Here is a 21,578-nt window from a genome sequence, read left to right on the forward strand (position 1 = left end):
AGGCGGCGTCCGCACCCCCGAGGGCGGCGGCGGCGGCGGCGGCCGCAAAGGGCGAGGCGGCTGGAGCGCCCGGGGCGGCCAGAGGCGTGATGGAGATGTCCGGAGCGTTGTCGTTGACGTCGCGGATGCGCACTATGACCTTGCAGGTGGCCGCGCGCGGCCCAGTGCCGCGGTCCTGCGCCCGCACGTCCAGCTCGTAGGTGTCCTGGCGCTCGTAGTCCACCGGGCCGGCCAGAGTGAGGCGGCCCGAGCGCGGGTCGAGCCGGAAGAGGCGGCGCGCCTCGGGCGGGGTGCGCGCGCCAAAGGCGAACATCACGTCGCCGTTGGGGCCCTCGTCCGGGTCGGCCGCGTCCAGGTCCAGGAGCAGCGAGCCCACGGGCGCGTCCTCCGCCAGCTCCACCTCGGCCACCGCGCCCTGGGGGAAGGCCGGGCTGTGATCGTTGGCGTCCAGCACGCGCACGCTGAGGGCCGCGGTGGCGGAGCGCGGGGGGCGGCCGCCGTCCTGGGCCACCAGCTCCAGGCTGTAGGCGGCCTGGCTCTCGCGGTCCAGCTCCTGCAGCAGCACCAGATCGGCACACTGGGCGCCGTCCGCGCGCGTCTGCAGCTCCACGCGGAAGGGGCTGTTCGGCTCGGTCAGGCGCAGGCTCTGCAGACCGTTCGCCCCCACGTCTTCGTCCACCGGCACCTCCAGGGGGATGCGAGTGCCCACCGCCGCGCCCTCGGACACCTCCACGGGGATCTGGGCCCGGGGGAAGCGCGGCGCGTGGTCGTTGACGTCCCTCACCTCCACCTCCACGTGCACCAGCCGGAACTGCTCCTGGGAGAAGCTGACCACGTCGAAGGCCAGCACGCACTGCGGCGCTTGGCCGCACAGCCGCTCACGGTCAAGGCCTGCGTCCCCGACGGTCAGCTGCCCGTCGCCCTCGCGCACCCGGAGCAGGGAGCTGTTGAACTGCTTCAGGTGGATGTGGCTTGGCACCTTGTTCTTGGAATTAAACTGATCACGGTCAAAGAGAACACCAGTGACAGTACCAGAGGCTTCTTCCTCATAGGTGAGGAAATTGACAGTTTCAGGGCAAGATCGTGACACTGCCAGCAACCACAGGAGCAGCATAAACTCCAGTCCAACCACTTCTGAAGTATCACCAGCAGCTCTGAGCCTCCTGCCAGACGTTTGTGTTCCTCAGAAGGAAAAGCCAATTTCAATCTCTGCACTCAGAATTCCAGGCCTCTCCAGCCCTCCAGAGTGCGCAGTCAGGAGACACTTGCCTCCTCAAACACATCTCGTCACTAAGCCCTCACTGCTATATGATTGCTTTTCTCTGCCCGGGGCCTAACAAGCCTTTGCAGAACCTAAGGAGGTGGGAGGTCAAGCAGACAAGAATATGCAATAAGCACCTGGTCAGGCCAATCTCCGCCGCTGGAAGCGTTGCTCCCCTAAAGGGGCCCTGAGAGCTGAACGGCACAGGGGATCATTAAGATCCCTGCAGATTTCGCACTATGCAGATACATCCTGCTTGCCTTTCAGTGTGTGCCCTCTCACTTTGATAATAAAACATCAGGAGCCCCGCAGCCTCTGCTCTCTCCTAAGCACATTTACTTCTTCCTCAGAGGCACAGTTGTTCTTCTCCTTTCCCATCTGAGATGAGCACACATCCCTGCTTGGTGCAGTACTGCCTCTGCCACCCACAGTTACCAGCTATGTTGAGCTATCATTTCCTGTCTTGAAGGCTTCTAAGACAGAGTTTCTCCAGAGTGTGGCAATGTCTAATCAGGGGAGAACTGTTTTCTGAAGCAATCATTTCTGAATAGCTTTTCTATAGCAAAGAAACCATTAATGATGAAATCTCAGCTCGTTCATCTCTTTTTATGCCAGTAATTACTTATCTGTGAGAAATCAGTGGCAGACAGGGAGGATTGTCAGCCATAATCCACTGTAAGGGATATTAAGGGTAAGAAAAAGATTTAGGGAAATGTATTACAGTCAGTCTTGTTAAAAAAAAAATTGCTGCAGACCAATTATTTTCAAAAAGCCTGTTGTTGAAGAAAGCCATGGGTGGCCTGATAGGTGGAAGGCAAAGGAAATACTAAACCATCTGTCCAAAGCACAATAAATAGTCCTGTGCTAATCTCCCTTCATGTGTGCAGTGTTCTAAATGCTAAACAGTTCCACATGTTAATGGTGACATTTTTCCTCATGGCACGACGTAGTCCTCAGCTCAGGGTCCTCTTTAACTAGTCATCTTGCATCAGTGTATAGGCCGAACTATTAATACACCCAAGCGTCTCTTGGTTCCTCCATGATCTGTAATATTATTGATTTCTGCAAGGACATGTCAGTAAATGACTTTCTTCTCTCACTTTGAGGAAAGAATTGGTGTTTATTTAAGCACCAGGACATATGAATCCAGCTCTGAAACTGAGCCACTTTTGATGAGATCATTAATTTTCTGGGGTTTTAATTTAGTGGAGCATTTGGCAATGACTCTGATTCTAAATATTAATAACCATTTTTGGAGAAATACAGTGGGAAGCAAGAGTTGATTTTGATAGGATACCCTGAGATCCGAAAAAAACAAAGTACTTCATTTCAGTGATTATAAACTTTTAATCTTGCCTGATGAGGCATCAGTCTCAAAAAGGAAACAGCTTTACTACATCATTAGTAAAAACTGATTCTTTTAAAGCCAGTACCCTCAATGGCGTACGAGACACTTTTCTTTGTTAAAAGTAAATATTCCGAGGAAGCGCCTCATTATTCAGCCTATGGATCTCAGCCATCATAAGAGGATGTTGATTCCCTCTGCTCAGCATTTTAATTCTTATATATCCTTCATGTGAAACAGCTTCAGCTGATGGTTTTTAAAAGCACATGCTTTCATATACATTAGCCAGGAGAGGGACCCATTTGACCACAGTCCAAATCTCTTCTTCCTTATCTCACACAGTCCCTGCTAGCCTGGCTTCTGTTAGTCTTCCACACTGTTGTCACCATTCATGATCAGAACAACCATTCAGGATGCACAATAGATCAAGACTCGATCTAAACAACATCAAAAGATCCAGATAAAATAGGAAAAAGGCAGGCAATCAAACATATTACTTCCACAATGGCAAACATCTGGACACTTATGTTTGGAAACATACAGTGATGATGTTTAAATGCTTGGTTGCATTTTCTCCCACTTTTCCTCCAGCTGTTCAGGATCAAGTAGACCATCCATGGTAAGGAATATGCTGTGCTGCTAGTGATTCATTATTAGCGGTATCATTGTTTCATAGTAAACAACCACCTTATTAAAACATTGCTTTGTGAATGAAGGACAGCTGGAGTTTTAGGAAAAAGAGATTTTCTGAGGCAAAAACCAATTCTGTGCAAGTAGAGTGACAAACTGAATAATATAGAAGCTGCGTGATCTGTGCCCATAGGGATATGTCATTGGGAAGCTGCGTTTACAGCCCTGAGCAGCTGGTACTCTCATGTTCCATTCTGTTAGCTCTGTTAGATGAAAATTTGTCTCAATATTAAAACCACTGTGGCAGAAATTTGCTTTATGTTGCTTGTTTTCTCACTTGCTACCACATTGCCAAACTATCTGTCTATAACACGTATTTAGATTTCTATTGGCATCAAACATAAAGCAAAATAAACAAGGTCAGGGGAGATGCCGCTACCAAAAGGAAACCAAAATGCAAATAAGCCAGCAATTTGTTCTTCTTTCTCAGTTTGGTTTTAAAACACAAGGATTCTGCGAACTTTCTAAAGTTTGCCTTTGTTCCTAAAACAAAAGCAAAGTTAAATAATGCTCCTTCAAAATGTCAGAGATCAAACCTGTAAAGCAATATTGACATTCTCATCCTTTACACAAAAATAGATTGTCTGTCTCACTAAACAACACCAAGATGTCACTTTACACAGTAGAGCACATTATAGGTAAACTAAAGTCCCATTCACTAAGAGCATGGGGGCCTGGCCTCTAACCCATAATAGCATCTGTGTTCTAGCACAGTTCTCCTTTCCTATTACACAAAACTAATAAGATACACTTGGAAAAACTTAGGCCATAGAAAATTCCCAATGCACAAACTCAGCGGACTTCTTTTACCTAGGTGGCGTAGTAAGCATCAACTTTTAAAGGACGCTAAACCAGTGCTTCCCTAGGCCAGGAATTGTGCCATTTAAAACAATTCATTCCGTGATCTATACTGGGTCTCACTTTCATTTTTCAACTGAACAAGCATTCTAGAGCCAAATGAGCAAAATCTTATCAAATGTAACATTGCTGGCTTCAAGGAGTACATTCCAGAAATTGAAGCTCTTAAATCTCTTTGTAAAAAAGCAAATCTTCCTAACAATTATTAAATTTTTTTTAATCTTTGAAAAACCATAGTTTCAAAAAGCTAAAAGTAATCTTAGAAGGATAAGCCCCAAACAGAAAAATTGTCTTTAAATTAGCTCACATTCTTGTTACCCCTTTGAACACTAAATTTATTATTAAATGCTTGATGGTGCCATCATTTATAAGAAAACATCAGCAAATTGCTACTCCTTTTTGGAAAATCATTCCAGGGAAAATAATTCAGGCTTTAAGACAGCCAAAATACTAATCACATGTATAGCAGAAAAATAAATGATATTCTATTAACTATTTAAGTGTTTTACCCCAGAGAAAAATCACAGAAAAACAGTAGGGAGTATCAACATTAATCACAAGCTCCTCTTAACATAAAATAAGCACTTAAATCATGTAATCTTCACTTAGAAAAAAATTTCCCATAATGATCACTATGTTAACACAGATATCAAAACTCTGTAATTTTAAAATACAATATAAAAGTAATTTTTTATTTTACTTTATGGAAAAAAGGTAAAACAAAATTTCATAACAAAATAATGGGAGAATAACAATAGTTAATACATGATATGTTGTTATCTTTAAAGTAGCTGCTCAGTGTACAAATATGGGCATAAAAATTTCTCCAATTGATATTAGCACAAACCTTCCTTTTAATGAACTAAGAGACAGTAATAGTATAAATGACTTGCATTTTTTACCTTTTCCCTACTGTCCTGTCCCCTCTCACAGTACTTTTTAACTACTGATTTCATTAGTGCCTCTCTATGAAGGAAATTAAGTCAATGAATAATGAAAATCATTTCACTGTTTTGATTCAGGAATGCCTCAAATTCCAAGTGAGCCAGTGAGATTGACTTTGGTACTTGACCTTCAGTCATGAATGAAAGGATCAAACATTGTGTTCCTCTCACCCTGCAGGGAGGAGACTTTCTCACCCACCATAGAATATAGGAAAGCAAGGGGAAAACAAAAGAATAAAGACTGAGGAGTAACATCTCATCTGTGCTTATTTTAACCCTCTCCTACTTTCCTCTTATCTGAGGCCTTCTATTACTTCCCAGCATCAAAGCTCATATCCATGACTAACTAGAGCACTTTCAGGCCCTTTAGAAGCAGTTATTTGATCACTTATTGGTGATTTAATAAAGCACACAGCCTTGTTAGAAGATAATACTTCAGACATTCACCTTTGTGATTTAGAGATGGTCACAAATGCCAAATGACAGAAAAAGTTATATAAAGTACAGATGGGAAGTAATCTCAGAGTTTGCACATAAGATTACAGTGAGCTAGAATTGCCAGGGATGGAAAGAATCTGGCAGTGATGTAATCATGATGTGGAAAAGAGCAAACAGAGCTTGTAAAAGGCCCAAAGAGACCCAGTGGCTGGAATGAATGCTTCAAAAGGAATGATATGTACGCTCAAAAGTCAATACTTCTAAGGACGCAGTGAGAAAGCACTCATGTTCGTGGACCAAGGAACTGTTGGCCCTAAGAATCAGGGACTAGAGGGGCTTGGCCACAGTTATACGAAAAAGAGTCTCCTGTTGAACATAATTCCTCTGAAAGCAACAAAGAACAAATTTGAATGCTTGGCACAGGTGAGAAAGACGTTGATGGTATGCTCAAAAGTCAATACTTCTAAGGACACAGTCAGAAAGCACTAAGGTTCGTGGACCAAGGAACTGTTGGTGCGCAACTTATTATAATAAATAATGTAGATTATTGCCTTCCCAAAACATTGATGAAATGCTCAAGATTTCATCCAACTTTAAATGAATATTCAATAGAATGAATGCATTAGAATATTCCTTGCATGAATGATCAGGACCAAATCATATTCAACCTCTGCCAACCTCAGTACTCCCCTGGTAGCACAATGACTTAACGAGAAATAGGACGCCAGAAGAAACCCATTGAAGCCGCCTGCAGCAATCTGAGTACAAGATGTTGAAGGCCTGAACACTGAGTAGGAGGATGCATTGGGGGAAGATCTGGAGAGCATCAGGACGGAAGAGTTGGTAGGACTTCATGATAGATGAGCTCGAGGAGATGGACAAGATGAAACAAATAAATTGCGCTAAACTTAAAAACTGGTCGTGCTTTCTCCGTATTCGTAATTACTGAAGACAGTTATTTTCCCAATTAAAATTCCCAAAGGTTCCTACTACTCAGTAGCTAAATGGCCAAAATCAGAAGATTCAGTGTCGCCAAACTCAAGCATCTTCCTGCCAAGTGCAAGTTTTTGAGTTCGATCCCTGGTAACAAAAAAAAAGAAATATTGCCAAACTTTAAGGTCTTTGGGGAATAATGTTTACCTTGAGAGTTTGCTTTGAGTCTAAGAAAATGTGGGAAGAACACAAAGCTGAGCATTTAGTATTCTGTGAGCCCTCAAAGGACAACTGTGTCCTTTGTTGTAGGCATTTGCACATTGTGTTGTCATTTATTTATTTAAGGGTATAGTTTTTATAAGTCCTTTCAAGTGTAAACCATGTCTTCATCAAATTGAGAGCCAGTGCTCAGTCTAGTGTCTATCACATGAAAGAGGCTCATTCATGCTAGTGAGGAACCCCACACACGCACACACCATTTCTGTGAAATACCACATTATCTGAACTCAAAACTAGAGAACCAGCTAAGAAATTATACACTCAGTGTCTGGAACTAGTATATTATGAGACTTCTGTAATATGTGAAATTTATTGAATAACATTTGAGACTAGATGCAGCCACATATAACCAAACTGCAGTCTTACGTCAGTTTCAACACTGACCAGTCAGGACAAGTAGGAAATTTGTTATTTTGGCCTGCCCTGCATCCAGTGTTTTAAAGAAACCCTCTACTACAGAAGTGACCCCCTTAAGTAGGGTATAAGGATGCCCGCTCAGTCCTTGGTATTAAGTGGCCAGGTGACCCAACTTAGCCAAATGGAGGGTTCCATCTGACTAATGACATTGTTTGACTCAGATGGATGCATGTGTCCCAACTGAGACCATTCTAAAAGTTGCTGATCTCAGAAGATGTGGACTAAAGTCTGAAACCACAAGGTTGGGAATCCCTTTCTGAGAATAAGATTTTGCAAAGAAAATCTGAGATGGCATTCAACAAATAGATCCAACTATTCCTGATCTCCTGCTGAAGTTTTTTATTTCAGAAACTGTGTGTCCATCATTCTGCCAACTAGTAGTTGATTTTCTGTCACTGGTCTCCTAAAGCAATCATCATGAATCCCAAAATCAGGAAAGAAATTGTCAGGAACAGGCCCTAACATGAGTAATTAGCTAGGGCAGAGGGAACAGGGAGGGGGATACTGGGGACCCACTGATGAAAAATTGAAAGAGTGACCTGCATTCTTGTGAGGTGTTTGCACAGTTGCTGGTAAATCTTCTCCCATATTCTAAGACACCAACCATGAGTCTGTTAAAGCCAGAACCTAAGAATCGGGGACTAGAGGGGCTTGGCCACAGCTATATGAAAAAGAGCCTCCTACTAAACATAGTTCCTCTGAAAGCAACAAAGAACAGAAATCATAATTTCACTAAAATAGACCCTTTCTGACTAGAGCCACCAACTCAATAAAGGCTGAGAGTGAAAAACACAAGCATTTATCCATTAAACTAAAGCTACTGCAAAAAAGTAAAAATCACAGTGAGGCCTCGCCAAGCCTCAATATGCCCATCCAAACTCCCTTAAGTATGATGTTTATAACTTAAGAAAAATGACAATAGCCCCGCAGCTAAAAAACATCCCTGGAATGCATTCTGGGGCAGTGGGGCATATTAACTGTGATTCCCACTCTGAGAAACCGTTCTGAAGGACCCTGAAGAGACTCAGGTGAAAGTCATTTAAGCTGAAGGCTAAAGGGCATGAACAAATCATCAGCCCTGTTGCTCACAGTGAAAATCCCTAGGCTGGTAACAAATTCACTTTCCCCAGCTTTAGTTGTGGAGTTGATCAAATGAAAATAAATGCTAAACATTTACCTGGCAAACAAAGGACTGTAAGAGTAGAATCCTCGCTTTAAAAAGTGGCTTACAGCCTCAGGAAAACCTGTGAAGTATCAAGTCCTGCTCTGATATAATCACAAAGGACAAATGCTAAGAAGGACCAACTCTGACCAGACTCTGGGGAGCACACAATGGCTGATGTGAGAACACACATCTTGGTCAGACGGGGAATCCTTGCACGTCTTCGTCAATAGACATGCTATGCACTAGGGACAGTGGACACTAGTGCATAGGTTCTCCTTTTCAGGGGGTGGGGCTTTAAAGTTTCAGTTATCCATCGTTTGATACTTGGGAAAGGTCAAATTCATTGCACAGGAAGACACATCACAAGCAGTTTTTCCTAACCCAGACTGAGAGCAGTGCAGCTCTTCTCAAGATTTCATTTGTCCCCAGAACTCAGGAATTGCATCCATCCTTGAGCTTCCTTGAAGGAACTAGTGGCAACAAAAAATACCCTAGTTAGCAAGACCCAAGGTACAGAAGCAGAATTTTTGCTTATGTACCTTTTCCTCTTCTCTCCAACTCAGCCTCCCTAACAAATGCAGTCACCCTGAGATGAAGCATCCTGTGTCCAGCATGCTTGTCCCTTGCTTGTCTTTGTCTCTCAACCAGTCGTTGCATATTTTTGTTGACCCATTTTGTGTGTCACAGTGCTGTCAGCCTGAAGATGAAGATTCCGTTCAGTGAATTTACCTATCCTTCCAAAATCCTCTTCCCGTGTTCTCTTAATCCACGGCAGACAAAGCTCTCCTCATGCCCGAGAATGCACCTCTTATCTGTCTCTCTTGTTCCTGGCTGCCTTATTCAGGACAACTGACAGCTTTACAGAATAGCTTCTGTCTCTCACAGATTCCTCATCAAAGCAGCCTGAGGGAAGGGATTTGGGGCCCTTCTCAGACTGAGAAAGCAAAAGAGAGCCTGACCCATGCACAATGCAGTGGGCCGACGCTTCATATGCTTGTTCCAGCTGCTGGCGAGGGACCAGGATGTGTGGGCTTTTTAATCTAGTCCATTTGAACTATCAAATCCCTACAAGGGAACAGGTGATAGATGTAGAATTCTCAAGTGTTCCTGTTTTCCTTCAGTGTCTACTCCATTCTCTTTTAGTAACTTCGGTAAACTGAAATAACTATAGTAACAGACATCATTGGTGATATGAAAGCTAACATGAAATAGGTGAGTTTGCATCTTATCGGAAAGTTCAGTTCTAAAGTTATCACAAAGCTTAAATATTTTATAAATTTTAAGGGGCTATTAGATAAAAATTACCATTACATAATATCCTGATCAAAAAGTTTTAATTATCCCTGTTGCCTCAAGGGCAACATATGTTCTTAGGTCCTCCGGAAAATCAGCCCTGTCACCTTCCCATGACTCTCTGCCTTCTAGTCTGCGGTACGTGCTGCAGCTCACCTAGATGCGCTACTTCTCTGGAGCCACTTTACTCGCCCCGTCTCTGTGCCATTGCTCAGGCTTTTCCTGTGACCGCAGTGCTGTTCCCTCCCACGTTTGCTACTAAAATGCTGCACAAGGACGTTTTTATGTTTTCACTACCAAGGTTTGAACCCCAAATCTTTGTACTGAGCTACGTTCTCCAGACCTTTTTTTTTTTTTCTTTTCTTTTTTCTTTTAAGTTTGAGATAGGATCGACCTAAGTTGCTAAATTGCCCAGGGTGGGCTCAAACTCGCAATCCTCTTGCCTTTCCCTACCAGAGCTCTGGTCTTACAAGTATATGCCATCAAGCTCAGCTTACAAATATCCTCTTTTAAGTGGAGTGTTTCAATCCTTAATGTGCCTGAAAAGCATATGAGGATCTTGTTAAAATACCGATTCTGATCCAGTAGTTCTAGGGTAAGGCCTAAGATGCTTCATTTCAAACGGGTGACACCCTTGCTGCACCTCCTCAGCTGTCCTCTCAGAAGCGAGGCCATCAGGAGCTTATTCAAAGCCCGCATTTTGGAAGGCATCTTCTCTTCGCCTCAGCTGTGATGCGTCTTCCCCGCTGCAGCACAGGAGGGAAGATGTGCAGACTTACTCCACTTCCCCACCTGCCTTAGAACTGGGCTTCAATATAAAATTATGCTGCAGTACAGTTATTCTTGTAAGTTTGGCCTTATACCTTAATGTCATAAGAACGGGGTGTCATATTGTCAGAAATCGCAATGCCGTGCTCAACACGGTTATTGTTTAGTAAGTGAAGCTGAGTACCACTCAAGTGGCTGTGCCTGCATTGCTGCGTGTCTCCCTCCAAGGGGCACATTTAAAGAAGGCCTAGATCGGGTATTGGGGCAGCCACCTGGAAACTGCATGGAGCACTGATTAAGCACATTGGCAGATGACTTGGGTTTGAATACTAGCACCACCCAGTCCTAAAAATGTGGCTCAGACACTCACCTAAACTCTCTTAAGTCTCAATTTTCATCTCTCTTATAAAATAGCAATGATAATACTACTTGGCAGTACTATTGCAAGATTTAAGTCAGGGAACTCATGTACATGAGATGGTGTTTATAAACCGCTCAGTACAGTCCTTGTTGTATGAGTGCTTCACAATAAATAAGAACTTTAATTATTAGCTGGAGTGATAGCTCTTTAAGGTGGCCATGAAAATTCTAATGTTAGGTGTTAGATTCCTTTAATCATTTTGAGCTATTCTTCAGCACCTCCATTGTAGTTCCACCGCTTTCTTCAAAGCTCAATAGTTACCACAAATACAGTATCTAAGGATTAATAACAACCAGATAAAGCCTTTCTCCTGTCTGTCAACTCTAACACTAGAAACCGACATAAAAGATTACTGAAATGCAGTCTATAAGGTTACCACAGCAACCACTAGATGTCATCTTTACAATATCTTCTGCTTCACATCCTCCTTGAGTAGGAGCTATAAAGTAGGTACATTTTCCCATCTTCTAAGTAATTGGCTTACATACAGTTTTAAAGAGAAATCATAACTATTCATGTACTAACGTAAGAAAATGTGCAACTGCAGCATACATTATAAACTGCACATTGTCAGGGAAAAGACTTCCTCAATAATGCCTTCCTTCTTTTACTTTTCTTTGAAACTTAATGAATCACAATTAATCTTGTCTTTTTTTAGAAAAAAATGTTTTTATCTTTATAGATTTCTCTCCTTATTGCTAATATAATGCATGCCTAATGTGAAAGCCACAAAAATATACCAAAAACATGTCTATAATTCCACTATGCAAACATAACAGCTCCCAACTTTTGGTCATTTATATTGTAGAGAGAAGGTGAGTGAGCTACATGTATGTATGTAGAGACACAAGTTTGCATATAGAGATACATATGTATATAGAGATGTATATCTCTTATAGGTATATATATCTATGTATAGATATATATAGAGAGAGATTGCAAATATAGATATGTATATAACAAAGATTATTTTGCAAATGTTACCTTAGCCTTGTTTTTAAATGTGACCTATTCTTTTTCTCTTACCCCACAGGAAATGTTTCATGTCAGTACTCTTATATGATTTCATTTTAACAATTGCTTTAATTATTCCTTATAAGTCATATACATTTATATGCATACATCACATTTAAGCATCACTTTGCTATTGAACTTTGTATTTGTGAGGCTAAAACTTGGCTATTTATGACAGGAAAATTTGAATACTGTCACTCAAACTTGATTGAAGTTTATTTTGGTTCATACAAATGTCTCAAGGCTTGTGTCATGATTCCCATGGTGCTGAGACCCAGACTTATCATATGTCACTGTCCTGTCATCCTTAGAACATGTTGCCCCGTGTTCCAAAACATGCTCCATACCCAACTATCATATCCACTTTCCAGGAAGCTGAAAAATAAAAGTTCAAAAAATAAGTGTTCTCCTTTAAAGGGACTTCTTAAAAGTCATACACATTTTTAATGGTTACAAAATATCTGTGGGATGGCCAGCACATAAAATGCTTTACTTGGTGACCATGTACCCAGCCACAGACCAGGATTCATAAGAATCCATAAGGCTAATGAAGGATCCATAAGGCTAATGAAGAAGAGACACAGAACACTGGAAGGAGGACAGTCTCTAACACACACATCTTGTTTCCAGTTCTTGCTGTTGTTATGATGAACATTCGTGCACACACATCCATACACACATTTCTGTTTTCCTTTGGATAAATTTCCAGAAGGTGAATTGCTCAGTCCAAGGATATGCCAGATTTTAAGAGTTTTAATACATATTGCCAAAGTGCCCTCCAGAAATATTTACCAGTTTCTACTCTCATCAGCAATGCAGGCTGAACAGAGAAAATGCTAATAGGAGATTCAATTTAACTTGACTGTTCAAAGATTCTATATCTCCCTCAAAGAAGATAAAGATCCCTGCACCTCTGGAAAGCTAAACATTGAGATGGTTTTAGAAAAAACCAATGCCAACTGAAAAAGCCTTTTTATATCTAATAACATCAAAGGAAATGCAATTTAAAGCCCAGCAATGAAAAGAACGTTGTTAGCTTTGGTTATTGAAAATAGTTTTTTAAAAGATTCATGAGAAGAGAAAAACCATAGTATAGTAGAGACAGCATTGGATTCAGTGCCAAAATATCTGGGTTTGAATCAAAATTTTCATTATTTTACGACTCTAGGTAAGCAGTTTAACCTCTGTGAGGCTCATTTTTCTTAATATAAAAATGAAGTAGCTAATGGGTCTCTCTTGCTTTTGTGAAGTTTAAATTTGTTAATGTGAAAAGGTTTAATCATAGTTATATTGGAATTGAAACTTGCACTGTCCTTAAATTTTATGATATTGCTACTCAATATTTTATATTCTCAATAACTGGTTGGAGATGAGTAATAAATTCTTTTTCTTCAGTAAAAGAAACCATTCAATGAGGCATTCCTCAAGGCTTTATATTTGTTGCTGTTGATTTGCTCCTTTTATTAGTGAAAGATATTAGCTTTTTAATCAATTTTTGCATATAAGAAAATGCTCACATTTTAAGTGTACAGCTCAGAGGGTTTTGACATGTGTATATGCCCATAAAATTACATCTCAGTCAAGATGCAGAATAATTTCATCATCCTAGAAAGTTCCCTGTGCCACTTTGCATTAACACCACTCCAGACAACCTCTGGTCTGAACTGTGTCATGATACAGCAATTTTCCCTGTTTTCAAATTTCATGCAAATGGAATCATGCAGTAAGTATCTTGTATCTGACTTCTTAGGTGCATCCATGTTGGTCAGCATATGTGTGTTGTCTGAGTAGTGCTCCATTGTACCTATATAGCACCTTTTGTTTACTACTTGTTATGGTTTAGATCCAGAATGTCCCCGAGTAGGCTCGTGTGTTCAGCAGTAGCGGGTGATTCGATCGTGGAGCGATTACTCCACTGATGAACTCATAATTAAATGCTCTCTGGGGAGATGAGGCTTGGTGGGAAAGAGTAGGTCACTGGGAACTGTTAGAGGATATATTTCCTTCCCAAGCTCGCTCACTTTCTCTCTCTCTCTCTCTCTCTCTCTCTCTCTCTGCCTCCTCGCTGCCCTCTACCATGGTATATCTGCTTTGCAGTCAGCCAGCCATGATTGAACCTTTTGAACTTTGGACCAAAATAAATCTGTCTTCAAGTTGTGATTGTCCAGTATCGTATCCCAGTAACCAGAAAACTGATTAATGTACCATTCACCTGTGGTGACATTTGAATTGTTTGCAATTTTTGCCTCTTAGGAACAACATCACCATGAACATTAGTGTACAAGTGTTTTGTAGACTTTTTTTTTAATTTTGAAGGGATGGAGGATAAATGCCTACAAGTGCAATCACTGGAGTAAATAGTAAATGCTTATTTTGTAACTGTCACAACACTTTCCACCAGCAACATCTGAGACTTCCAGTTGCTCCACATCCTCTCTACATTTGATATTTTGAGTCCTTTTAGTATTTGTGCACTCAGATATGTCTGAATTAGTATCTTGTTGTGCTTTTAATTTTCACTTACCTGGTGAATAATCATGTCAAAGATCTTTTCATGTCCTTATGGGCCATTTCTATATTTTGGGGAAGTGTTGGTTCAAGTCTTTCTTCTGTTTTAATAGATTATCTTCTTTATTAACTTCACATTAAGGTAAAAAGCTTTTTGTATATTTTCTATTGTGACATGTTAGGTCTTTCCCCATTTTAATAGGTTCTTTGTATTCTTATTGTTGACTGAAGAGGTCTCTGTATATTCCAGTTATAAGTTCTTTGTCAGATACATGCATTGTGAATATTCACCCTACTCTGTGGATTGCCTTTTCATTTTCTAAATGTGTTTTGAAGATTTTTTGTCACTACTAGAACTGAACCCATGGCCTCCCATTGAGCTATATCCCCAGGTCTACTTATTTACTTATTTATTTAGATACAGAATCTCATTATGCTGCCCAGACTGGATTCAAACTTTGATCCTCCTGCTTTGGCCTCTGAGTAGCCAAGATTACAAGTGTTATTTTGATAAAGTTCAAGTTATCATCTCATAAATTGATTGGTATACTTTGAAAATCCAGCTCTAGAAAGTATTTTCCTATTCTAAGATTACACAGATTTTTTTCTACCTTATTTTCCAGAAACTTAACTTTGACCTTTCAATCTGTGATCTATTTAAAATTAATTTGTGTGGTGTAGAGTAAGGCATCAAGGTTTATTTTTTTCTCATGTGGATATCCAGTTGTTCTAGTTCCATTTGTTGAAAAAAAATTATCACTTACCTATTGAATTATCTTGGTACTTCTGCTGAAATAGATTGACCATATTTATATGGGTCTATTTTCTGAATCCTTTATATTTTGTCCCATTGATTATATAGCTACCCTCTTTATAGTTCCACATTGTCTTGACTGTTATAATTTATACTAAATCATCAAACCAAGTAGTGTATGTCTTCTAACATTTTTCAAAATTGTTTTGGCTGTTGTAGGGGTTTTCTTATATTTCTGTATAAATTTTAGCAACAGCTTCTCAATTGCTATAAGAATTACTTCTGGGATTTGAGCAGGGATTGTCTTGAGTCTATATTTCACATTGGAGAAAATAAACATATTAACAAGATTCCACAGCCTGCAAATGTCGGACCAGCCTTGTGCTCCCAGGATCAACCTCAGGTGCTCATGATGTCTTTATTATCATTTTAAAAATATTGCTTGGACTTAGGCATATTTTACTTATGTTGATGAGCATTATTTATAATTTTATTTTCTCTTGATGGCCATGACATGTAGTATAATTACTGCCTAGTAAACATGAACACATTAGCTTGAGTTTTAGGCTGTAGAAAGCCATAGTTGTTTCTCATCCCCAAACTTAGTGGACTTGACTTACAAACTTTGTCACCCCCACAGATCTTGCCAAAGCTTGATTTTGTGGCTGTATCATGTTGAGTCTACAGTAGGTCTTATCACACGACATAGTCCATTCTTCTAAGGAACAAATACCCGGGGTGTTAGTAGAAACTCTCTCCTCAGGCTGGGTCAGAACTCTAACATCTTCCACTAATGATTAGTCTCTGGCATCTCTATTCCAAGCTCCATAGTAGCAAACTTCATGTGATCTCATTCTGCACCCTGCACATATGCATCCCAGTCCTTTATGCACTTATTGAACTCATTGGAACCCCTGTAGAGACTTTTCTATCCCTGTCACACACCCAGCTCAAATCCCTTCTTTGTAGCTTCCAACCACTTGAAAAGCCTTGGACTCATGTTTCGCCTCCTTGGCTCAGCTAACCTACCATGCTCTGTGCAGACTCCAGCTTCCCATGTCACAGCTGGAAAAATAAGCTAAGAGTTACATGAACACTGGAAGAAATTTTCCCTTCCCATGGGAGATTGCACTGCATGCCGTTCAATACCTAAAAACATTTGCCTCAAATATTTTCCTAGTGTTGGAGTCGTTTATAATGAAAACCAAAAGTCCACGGGGTTTTGTTTTATATAAACTCTTTGACTTGTAGCTGCCAGAGAGAAGATAGCAACTATAGGACAGTGATAAAATGAATTTATGTATTGTCTGAAAGCAACACTGAAAACAAGATGATTTCAGACTATATATATGGAATTTGGAAAAGATCAGTGTTTCTCAGGCATTTTAAAATCTTTCCACCTTTTCCCCATGAACTCTTTTCATGCTCATAATATTCCATACAATTTCTCTACAACAGCCATCTACTGAACTAACACAAAAAAAGGCCAGATCAACAGCTTTTTGTTGCATTCTGGAAGGGAAAATCATAACAGAGGTAACTGCAGGTAGGAAACCCTACATGTAAGTGCTTCACTCAAAGTCATTAAGACAACTAGCTACCTTTGTCCTCAGACTAAGTGTGCTTCACTAGAAATCCAAGTAAGAAGTTGGCCTCTCTTGGAAGCAAGAGATCTGTTTATGAAGACTAAATCCAGTCCTTGAGTTCATCTTCAAAGAAGAAAGTGGAGGAAACGACTACTATCTTTCTTCCTATCAACTCTGTGCTCAAAAACTCTTTTTCGCACTTAAGGATCATTATCTTGTTTTATCAAGCATTTGTTGCTGCATGTCAAAACAACCCAGTGCTTAGAAGCTTAAATAACTACTGTTTTATTTGCTGTGATTCTGTAGGTCAGCAATTTGGGATAAGTTCATCTGAATAGTACATTTTCTAGTCTCATCTGGGGTAGCTCATGCTGCAATAGTTATCTGTCGCCTCAAATGGGGTTTATTGTCTAAGCCTCCCTGGCAAGTTTGGTGGAAAGTGCTGGCTGTCAGCTGGGGTATGTGTCAACAACAGGTCAGAAGGATTCTTCACACAGCGCTATGCTCCAAAAGTAACAAGAGACGGGAGAAATTTTAATAAGCAAGCATTTGCCTCTGCTGTGTCACATTTGCTAATATCTCATTACCACACAAGTCACAGAGCCAAGGACAGAATGCATGAGGGAGAGGACGGAGAAGGGGTGCAGAAAGAAGGAGGTACGATTTGTTAGTCCTGCTACTGCAATAATCCACCTCATTTACTGAAATGTCCAATTGTGTACCTATTCCCTATTCCCTGTGAATTTGTGGATTTTTCTGCAGCAATTTTTCAATACCAAAATGTACTACTGCTAACAAAGGATTCAACAACCTATAAAATCAAGAAGATGCACTGGTGTTTCCTAAGGTCTTTTGTGCTTTGGCAATTTTAAGCCAGGGCCCCATTCCCATGAGTGTTGCTGATAGTTATCTAGCATGCACAAGTGCGGCAGTACCTATTATTTAAACCAAGCCTCCACTGATATAGGGTTGATAAAACTTACTATGTCAACCCTGCCTATGTATATAGATATGTAGGCTACTTCCAACACACTAACCCAAATCTGGTAATTAACATAGATATCATTTACAAATTCGTGGAGTCCTCAACCTTTACCCAATCCTTACAGGTTACACAGGAGTAGCAGCCACAGCATGATCACGCATCTTGTTATAATGAGATCAGAGGACAAGGAGACTTGAGAACTAAGCTTGGCATCCAGGCCTTTCCCTATTAAACCAACATGCTGCTACCAAAACATACCAGTCATGTCTGGGTAATTCACTCCTACCTTCATAAACTTCACTCTCGCGAACTGTGGCCTTACTTTAAGCCTTAAAATCTTTAATCTAGACTTTAAATGGAAATTTCTGAATTTATAAATAGACAAGAGAAGATATTTGTTTTGCTCCTTTTATTCTTCATAGTTTTTGGTGGGGGAGGCACCCATTTTATCCCAGTGATCCTCCACGGATTGGGCCTGGATGACGCTTAAGAAGGAGTGTCAGTATATGGATAGCTACCAAACCTGTTTCTGAATTCTCTTTCTTATTTCTTCAGCAGGAGCATGCCAAACCCTGACTCATCTAAGGAATACAGCAGGACCACTGCTGCTTTCACATGGCATTCGTCCTCAGAAATGTTTTTATTCTCATTTAATTACCTATTAATATGAGCCCCAGAACTACACCAGTGCCAGCACTTTCGGGTCTGGGCCCCAACCCAAAGAAATCACTGAAAGTGGGTTGGAACTGTCTTCTGAAATGAAATGAAATCACATTCTATATTAGGCTAAGGGGAGGAACACTGAAAATACACCTTCCTCTGACCTCTTACGTAATCCAAGTGAGTCTTTCATAACAAACAAAAGAACTCCAGCATAGGAAAAGGACCAAAGCGCAGGGCCATTTGGAACTACTCAGGGCTCCAAGACTGTGCAGTTCCCTGTGTCCTAGACTAACTATGAATTTTACAGTTGCTGAGGCATGAGAACTCTACACAACTACAAATCCCTAATAAGGCTGTACAAGAAGACATTGAAAATCCAAATTCATCTTTACCAAGTGAAGGCTGTGCTAACAGGAGGAAATATAAACAGAACGTGGAAAGAGATGCACAAGAAAGGGACTAACACACCAATTCAGACTCGTCAAACATCTCTAGAGCTCCTGTCAGCAGGAAGCCAATTACTTGAGAAAGAATGAAGTTTGTTTTATGAGCACAATATTACAAATGCAGCCCTTCATCTGAACATCAAGGAAGAATTTTACATTTCCAATAGAAGCCAGCAGTGTTTTGCAGCTGATGGGCTGGTAGTTTGCCTTGGAGGTTAAAGCAATGGAGCTGTGAGAGGAATTAGCAATCTCCTTAACTCTCTAAAATTAGCTCCTGTGATTAATCTATGACACTTAATTTGTGATAACCTGCAAAGGAAAACTGGCCTCAGAGCACACTAACTAATGCCATAAAATAACTTTTGACCTCATGGTTTTCTTAAGATCTCTAACGTGACAAGTTTTTAATGCTTTTAACATTAGGAGCTCAGAATCTTCCACAGAGGGATACAAGGAGAAGCAAAGAGCACTATCCTCTATTTCATTATTTACTGACATAATTATTACTATTATTTAATAACATAATGTTCCCCATGAAGAAATAATGTCCTACACATAAAAAATTACTTTCATTAAAAGACTATCCTTGCTCTTACTTGAAACACAAAAATGTCTAGTTTGTCTCATTTTGTTTATTTATCCCTTTTCTTCATATTCAAGGAAGCAGATAGCAAAATTCTTAATTACTCCACACAGTATGCTTGGTTAAATGCTGATGCGAAGCGCTTCCCTGTGCTCCTAAACATCTGCCAAATTTTACCCAGGGAAGAGTAGCATTTTACATGAAGAGAAAGGAAAGGGCTCAGACCATTTGACAGACTTTTGGGATGGTAGAAATTTCAGTTTTATGTCCGAGCACAGGGTGCAATGTCGCTGATATTATAACTATGGTCCTAGAAAAACACTCTAAATTGACCATTTGACCTACAAGTTTAATATACTAAACTTTAGAAGAAACACCTAAAAAGTCCTACTATGATACATCTGTGTGACAAATACAAAATTCCTTGACCTTCAGAAAGACAGTGAAAAAGAATGTACTGCATTTCCTTGGACTAGCTACTCCTGACTCCTGAAGTTATCACTTTAGCACAGTGTATTTGCTGTCTTCCTAAAGCAAAAGTAAATTCTAATTTCCATTGCAATTTCTTCATTGATGCATGGCTTATTTAGAGTTACGTAGCTTAATTTTCAAACAGTTGGAGATTTTCTAGTTATCTTTCTATGAATGATTGCTACCTTAATTCCTCTGTGATCAGAAAAGATTCTCTGCATGAATTTAGTGTTTGGAAGTTTATGAGGATTTGTTTTAGATTCCACTGAAGTTGGTGGGCATAATATTCTATGTATGTCAACTGGGTCAAGTATGTTAAAGATATTGTTCAGTTCTATAATCTTGATATTTTTTCCTGCCTGTGCTATGAGTTACTAAAGGAGTTGCATTACAATTACCTAAAACATTGTGATTTGTCTTCTCTCTTTATCAGTTTTTACTTTATATATTTTGAGAGTTGTTATTATATCTGTGCAAATTATATCAATCCCACTTCCTGGCAAGTAACCATTTATCACTATGAAATATCCCCCTAGCAATTCTTTGTACCTTAATATTTGGCTGGTCTGTTACTGACCTAGCAAACCACTTTCTTTTGGTTAAGGTTAACAAGAAATATCTTTGTCACCCTTTTACTGTCACACTGTATGCAACATTATTTTTTAAAGTTATTTTACCATAACCAGCATGAATTTTTCTTTTAAAAACAGTTTGAAATTATTTGTCTTTTAACTGACATATGTATTCTTTTCATTTAATGCACTTCTCCCTAGAATTATTTTTCTGAAGAATTCACCTTAGTTTTTACTATAGTGCAAGTCACCTGGTGCTAAAATTGTAATCTTGGATTTGTTTCTCAGCCTCCACAATATGGGAAGTAAGTTTTTATTATTTAATATTTGCCTACTTTCAGGTATTTTTCTGTAGCAGTAAACATAGATTAAGATGGCAGCTTTTAACTTTTCAGTTTTTATCTAGGTCTTCTTTATTCCCTCACCTGCCCCATTGCTAACTCCTTTTTCTAGCTTCTCAACAAGTACAGTGGAGATAAGGCCAAGGATGGGTTTGGGCCAGAAACACCTCAAAAACACACACGTAGACACTCCAGCCCCATTCCCATCAGTCTACCTCATTGCTGTACCCCATTCAGTCTCTGTGTTGGGGTCAGTATGTCCAGACAATCAGACCTCTTAAGCAGAGTCTTTTCCAAATATCTCCAAACCTGCTACAGTGTCCAGTTAGCCCATGGGAGAGCCTGTACTTCCATTTCTCTAAAATCTGGGATAGGACACTCCCATTATAGCTTTATTCTACTGGCCTATCTTCAGGAACATCTCCATACAGCTTCTTCCCTTTAGGATTTTTCAAAAACTGGTTCCTACCCCTGAGGACACATGTTGGCCACTTCCTAGATTCTCTTTGCACTAGGCTCTGCTCTCACTGTAACACAGGTTCCTATAACTCAGCTAATAGCCAAGATGAGATGTCAGGCTCCTCTTCTAACACAGTGCATCCTTTTAAGTACCCCTATGTGGTACAGAGTAGATAAAATGCTCCCTTTGCCTTAACTTATCCAGAGAGGAAGGGATACAGGATTCTAATTTATTTGGGTGCAAAGTGCATAAAACCTAACTCAAATGGTTTCAGAAGAGTTTTGATGGTGTCTTAGTCTGTTTTCTGTTGTTATAACTGAACAGCATAAATAGAGTAATTTATAAAGAACACAGGTTCCTTCAGATCATGGTTCTAAAGCCCA

The 21,578-nt window shown here is 40.3% G+C and overlaps 1 protein-coding gene across 1 annotated transcript in view; it reads right to left on the reverse strand.

The window, feature by feature from the left end:
* The window catches only part of Pcdh8 (protocadherin 8), a 9,513-nt gene extending 5,980 nt beyond the window's left edge, over nt 1-3,533 (reverse strand). Inside the window, exon 1 of the mRNA XM_013516722.1 lies at nt 3-3,533. Within this exon, the coding sequence (XP_013372176.1) occupies nt 3-1,114 (1,112 nt within the window). The 5' untranslated portion in view covers nt 1,115-3,533. The remainder of the gene's footprint in view (nt 1-2) is intronic.
* Nucleotides 3,534-21,578: the final 18,045 nt, after the last annotated feature.

The sequence above is a fragment of the Chinchilla lanigera genome, unplaced genomic scaffold (assembly GCF_000276665.1).
Source record: "Chinchilla lanigera isolate Chin_1 unplaced genomic scaffold, ChiLan1.0 scaffold00003, whole genome shotgun sequence".
NCBI lineage: Eukaryota > Metazoa > Chordata > Mammalia > Rodentia > Chinchillidae > Chinchilla > Chinchilla lanigera.